Consider the following 6,464-nt stretch of genomic DNA (forward strand, 5'->3'; position numbering starts at 1 on the left):
GTCTTAGGCTAAGAATTTGGCTTTTTGGTGATGCCGTCACTGCATCTTGGTAGACCGACACCATTTGTTTGTTGTTGGCTATAGCCTAGGCAATTTAATTCAAATAAAAACAAATAAATCACCTCCTTTCTTCCTTGACCTTTGCTACCTGTTTGCCGTGGAGAAGTTTTCATTTCTGGTCAAAACCTGGAGTAGTTCGGCACTGTGAAATATAAATACCCTTTCCGGGGGAAAACATCAGGGCATATGTAATTGTTGCCTCATCTCTCTTTTCATAATGATCATAAATAAAATAGGTACAGCAAGTGTGAGAGATTTATGGCAAACCATGGCTTCATATCCCTATGTTACGAAGTTATGGGATCTGACGTGAAAGGGAAGAAAAAAAAAACGAAAAAAAAAACACAAAGTGCAAAGCATATTTTGGTGTAAATGTTGGATAGACCCATATTCAACCTTTTAAAGCAAGCCGTGTCCTTTTTATTTTTTTTTACATTTCCAGAATACGTTTACGTTTCCTGCTCTGTCAGGTTTAAAGTACAAGCACGGTTTTAGCTTCACGATAAAACTAAGGAACTTTTTTTGTTGTTTGTTCTTTATACAAGGTTTTACTTTTACAAAAGTATCCCTTTTAAAGTTAAAGATGTGCATCTGATGTACAAAGTATCAAACATATTTTTTTTGTGTGTATTTTTTAAATTTTTTTCACAGCTTGAAAAGAGGCTGGAAATGGGATGTAAGACGTGTGGACTAAACACCATCGCAGCTTGGACACACAGTCTTTCCCAGAATGTCTTGTTTTTGCAGTGTGTCCCGCCAGCTTTATCAGAAAGAATGAAAACTGAAATAATTCTGAGACTCCATTTCATTGTCAGTGTGCATGGTACAGGCGTGCCTTCAGCAGCTGGTGTTCAGTTGTGAAAAAGAAACACAATGAAAAGTGGCTTTGCTGACTACAATGTACAGCTATTGCTGGGTGTAATGGAATGTACAACGGAGGAGCTCTATGCAGACTTGCTTTTCCACTGGAGGTGACAACGCCTAGGAACTGCAGCGCTTGTGCTCTCAACATGAAAACTTGGCATTCAGCACTTCAGTCGACCTCAGTATCTGTTCTGATGTTCGTAATGCCACCGATTAAAATCTATGTTAAAAGCTACAATGCTACCAGAAGCCATGCCAGTGATCAAGGTCCTGGAAGGAGAGAAGAAAAAGGAACAGATCAAGAACTGTTTATTCCTTGTGTCTATTGCAATATATAAAAGTAGGATACAGTATATCAAAAGCAAAAAAAAGTACTTTAAAGCTATACTCCAGGCAAACAGCTAAATACAAAGATGAAATACATAGAATGGAGCGATGTAATTGCCAAAACTGTCCTTTCACACAGCACAGCCAAGTGGATGACACTGCTTACAGAATACAGTGGTGTCTTCTCCCAACCCCCCAGCCTGCTGGTTGGACAGTGAAAGAGTAGTCAGGGAGTGATTAGGGCATCCCATTGATCGCTCTGCTCTCCCCTCCTATTAGCATGTTCCTTGTCAGGACATTTCCATGCAGAACTCCTGATAAGCTCCCAGCCATGCCCGTACTTCACCTGGTTTGAGTGCCACTTTACAGCGGATTGCAGAAGTCATCTTCAGGTACATGTAGTAGTTGCATTTGAACAAATACATTAAATGATTAGCGAATACAGAGCTGCATGAATTTGTGTCTTTTTATCTGCCTGGGATTTAACTTTAATCATGTATGAATTTCTCTTCATATCAAATCTTTTCCAACAGAGATTATTCTGCATAAAGAATGTGAGAAAAAAGCAGCAGGGATACTCTTTGAAAGTGTTGCTAATTAATGATTTAAGACATTAAAATGAACGGTGCTTGATTTGAAAGTTTTAAAAGTAAACATAATTTCTAATAACATATCACAAGTTGCCACAATTGTCTTTATCAATAGGAAAAGATTCTTCTGTGCTCCTCTCTGACTCAGTTTCACTTTCTTACCACTGCCCGACTTCATGGCTAAGCTCCACTAACTGCCATCATCCTGTCCAGTGAGGGTGTTTTTCCTGGCAGGCAGTCTCATTGGACACTGGAATGACAGCTGGCAGAGCATAGACATGAATTCATATGAAGTCAAGCAACAAAAGAGGAGTCATAAGCACATGGAATGCTTCCTTTGTTGTGCCATTAGCGATAACAGTACAGAGCAGGTACAGGAATGGCAATGCTGTAATATTAACAAGCAAAACAATAAAAGCCCATCGCACCCTTGGATTCATAAACACACATGATCACAAGTCATCCAATCAAATCTTTGTTTTTAGTTCTAGGATATTTTTAGATGTTAAGTAGACTAAACTTATGGAAGAGATAAAGCAGTAATACTCTCATCATCCCCACTTTTCCTCACCTGTTAGAAGAGTTTTTAGTCTAAGTGACACTAACATATTTAAAGAGGAACTTCACTACTCCCCCATCATTCTTACCTCTTGCTGAGTTATGCAGAAAGAACATACTCACCCACCCAGTGATCCAGCGGTGTTTTGTAGAGATCTCATGCAACTATCTTCCTCTCTGATGTCATAAGAGGGCCGGCTATCTCTTCCAGGTTCCTGTGGCTGGCTCCCTGATGACACACTGTGACACATGCATGTAGAGTACCTTGAGGCCTCCTGGGATGTGTGATGTGGGTATCCCAGGAGACAATGGAGAACACGTACATCATTCTCATCTAAGTGAGACAGGAACTGTGAGGAGGTTTCCCCAGAAAAGGTATTTTTAAAAACCATAAATCAATGTTAAATATCAGATTGTGAGAAAGGAGGCTGGCAGGAGTAGAAAGAGAGTAAGTTGGTCGGGAGTTTGAAGAACCGCTTTAAGCATATACACTAAGTGGGCAGATTATTATGACCACCTGACGTTTGTAGGCAAATTAGCTATAATTTGGCGCTGAAGTTGCTAGAGGGCCAGACCATTATAAATAGAGAAGCAGGTTGTTTACCACGACAGTAGAAGTTATTTGTTTCTGAAGATATGGGTAAACAACGCGATTTAACAGCCTTTGAACGTGGGCTGATTGTTGGTGCTCGGAGCCATGGAGCGAGTATCAGCAAAACAGCAGAATTCGTTAAATGTTCAGCTGTTGTTAAAGTGTTTAAAGACTGGACTGTCAGCAGAAAATCTGGGTCTGAACGTGCGAATTGTGGCCGTCAGCGACTAGTCAATGTTAGGGCAGAACGGAGAGTGGCAAGACTGGTACAAGACAACAGAAGGGCAACAGTGCAGTGTCAGATTCCTCGCATCTCGTGGTTTATGAGGCGGCCCAACAAAGTCATCTCAAGGCCCAACTAAGTACTGATGGGGTGGTCATAATAATCTGGCCACTCAGTGTATATGGCAGCTTCAAGGTAAATGAATGGGCAGGATGAATTTTTAGCGACTTTACCTATAGTATTTGGGCCACATACAGCAGTGATCAGCACTACAGGTGAAACTCGAATAATTAGGATATCGTGCAAAAGTTCATTTATTTCACTAATACAACCTAAAAGGTGAAACTAATATATGAGATAGACTCATTACATGCAAAGCAAGATAGTTCAAGCCGTGATTTGTCATAATTGTAATGATTATGGCTTACAGCTCATGAAAACCCTGATCCACAATCTCAGAAATTTTTTGGCAGTGTGGGCAGGTGCCAAGTCCTGCTGGAAAATTAAGTCAGCATCCCCATAGAGCTCGTCTGCGGAAGAAAGCATGAAGTGCTCCAAAATCTCCTGGTAGACGGCTAAGTTGCATTAGTGAAATAAAGGAACTTTTGCACGATATTCTAATTTTTCGAGTTTCACCTGTATAGATAGCAGGAGAGATCAGTATTCTAGGTGTTTACATGGGTGGCATACTTTTGAAGACTGATTATTACGCTATATAAGTATAAAATCGTAGGGCCAGAACACAACACTAAGACAACTGTTCAGAACTGAGAACTCTTCACTTTGAGCCAAAAACTAAATTTAGGGTAGCTCAAACACTACTGAACACAGTGCCAATGCTCCCTGTGTAGGTCAATATCAAGACTGGGGATGTAGTGTACAAACTGATGGGAGGCAGGATTGCATAGATCAGAGCACAAAAATAATGGGTTGTCCTTACTTTTAGGCCCGTAGCAGTGGACCTGATGGTAGTCCCCTTGCTTGTTAATTACAGACTTCGCATTATAATGTATTTAGCAAGCTAAATGGACATTTTAAAATTTTAAGTAACTTTTCCATGTGCACATTAAACTGAGATATACATAGTTGCAGACTCACCTTTGATCATGTGACAGATCCATCGCTCTTATGCCCGCATCACAGCCGGGGTAAATATAGAGCTGTTTAAAATCACAAGCTTGCCAGACTTCTACAACACCATTATCTCCACCAGTCACAAGGTTCTGGCCATCACTGCTCAGAAGGATGGCCTAGATGAAAAAGAACATAGCATTCATTCACAGCCGTTTCAATGAGATTAATTATTATGGCAAAACATTTAGACAGCGCATTACAAGAATGACAATTTACTGGCTGGGCAAAGATCTCCGGCCAGAATGAGAGCACTGGCAATAAAGGAGATCCTTGGGGCCATATTGCGTTCTAAATTTATGAGCCATGGTTATTTATTATACATGTATGGCAATTTGATGTTTAAGATCATTTTCTTTATTCTACGACACTGATATTCTGTCTGAATCAACTGGATGTTTATCTTCATAAAGTTTACAGCACCGTAACAAATTGGAGGCTAAGCTGTCTTTTCTTTTTATCTTACTTTCCCATGAAAATACAGATTCACGTTGTGCTGCAGGAAACAGGGTTATTGTTTCTTAAACAACTTAAAGGAGTTTCCACTTTTTAATAAATGTAGAGAACCTAAACAATTGGATCCGTGGCTAGCCACCTGTATGAACAGCCTACCATTGTTTCTGGGCTTTCTTCAACTTAACAGTGTGGCCTGGGGCAACCATTAGAAATAAGAAGGGAGGTGCTGGATGGTTGCTATTGGTATCACAAACACTTTTTATGCATTAGGGCTATAGGGTGTCATTTGTCAGCCATAGTCACCAACACGAATTTCCAGCGATGCACATGGCAATTCTACCAGCAAACAGGACCGCCAAGAATTATAACGTAGTCATTATGAATAATAATGAATGGGGGGGAGCTGAGTTGTAATGTACACAGATTGCTTGCAAAACACAGAGGCATCCATTTCCATGAGTATATGAAGAGGAAACTAGTTTCATGTTTCTGTGTTCATATACAGCATTAGCATATGCCTGCTTCATGTACACTCGGTGTACATTGCTGGCATGTTTTTTTTAAAGTACCTCCGCAAAGGTGGAAATGGGCTTTAAGGGTGAATGTTGGTATGCCAAAACAACAACTACATGTTTAAAGCATAATTTACCGTTCTAAAAAGTGTTTCCCTTATCCGATGGCCTGCAGAAACTGTTAAATTCTGAGGGGTTGATTTTAAGAACTAGCAAGTGCACCAAACAAGCAAATATGTACACTAGGCATAAAGATACCAGATAATGTTTCATTGGGTGAGTCAAATACTGAATTTTGGTAATGCACTGCTAAACATTAGGCATAAAAGGTTGAACACAATAAGTGCAAAAGACCTACACTAAGCTGAGTTACCAGTATTCAGTCTATTGGTGGTACAGTAACACTTTTTAATAAATCTTGAAGTTCAATATTTTAGAATGAAGATCCTGAAAGCAAAAAGGATATCATCACCTACCCTAGTTGAATCAGTGATCTCCATTTGGCCCAGAAGCTTGCCATTAATGCTGAAGTTGCAAAATCGCCCCCTCTCGTAATATATAATACAATGACCCTCACTGGAAACAGAAATCAAACGAGGGTACAAGCAATTCTCTGGGCCCTCCAGTGCTCTGAGTAGATCTCCAGTGATGGTGTGGACCAAGCATGGACCCTCTGAAAGAAAAAAAAAAAGCATTGACCAAGGGAGGATTAAGTTGTCACCAACATTAACCAAATGGGTTAGGACAATGTACAAATAGGAAATGAATGCAAAAGCACATTCAATTATTTACCAGCATGTAAAATTGTCTGATTGCTCTATCAAGTACAGGCAAAGACAATTTGAGGCTGATTTACTAAAGGAGTGGATTATGTTAACACAATAAATTGTGTTAACTTCAATTATCCAGTCATGAAACTGATGAAATAAGTAAACGGATTTATTTTCACACAGTTCGATAACTGTCGTGATTCTAATCCTTTAGTAAATCAGCCTCTTTGTTTTTCATTTCAGGTAATACAGTCCAATGTAAAGCCAACTCCTAATATAGCCTTGTATCAATACACTTTACTAAGGCTGGGCAGCAGCAAGAAAGAGAAAATTAAGTGTAAGAAAACAGAAGAAAATCATAACAGTAAAAATGTGTAAAAC

The 6,464-nt window shown here is 39.6% G+C and overlaps 1 protein-coding gene across 4 annotated transcripts in view; it reads right to left on the bottom strand.

Moving 5' to 3' along the window:
• Positions 1-689: 689 nt before the first annotated feature.
• NBEA (neurobeachin) overlaps positions 690-6,464 on the bottom strand; it is a 553,993-nt gene continuing 548,218 nt past the window's right edge. For all 4 annotated transcript variants that reach the window (XM_018554206.1, XM_018554199.1, XM_018554191.1 and 1 more), the window contains 3 exons: positions 5,790-5,986; positions 4,313-4,464; positions 690-1,194 (listed from right to left, as the gene is read on the bottom strand). In XM_018554206.1, the coding sequence (XP_018409708.1) occupies positions 1,104-1,194; positions 4,313-4,464; positions 5,790-5,986 (440 nt within the window). In that variant the 3' untranslated portion in view covers positions 690-1,103. The remainder of the gene's footprint in view (positions 1,195-4,312; positions 4,465-5,789; positions 5,987-6,464) is intronic.

Source organism: Nanorana parkeri, unplaced genomic scaffold (genome assembly GCF_000935625.1).
Source record: "Nanorana parkeri isolate BGI_ZX_2015 unplaced genomic scaffold, ASM93562v1 scaffold8, whole genome shotgun sequence".
Classification (NCBI taxonomy): domain Eukaryota; kingdom Metazoa; phylum Chordata; class Amphibia; order Anura; family Dicroglossidae; genus Nanorana; species Nanorana parkeri.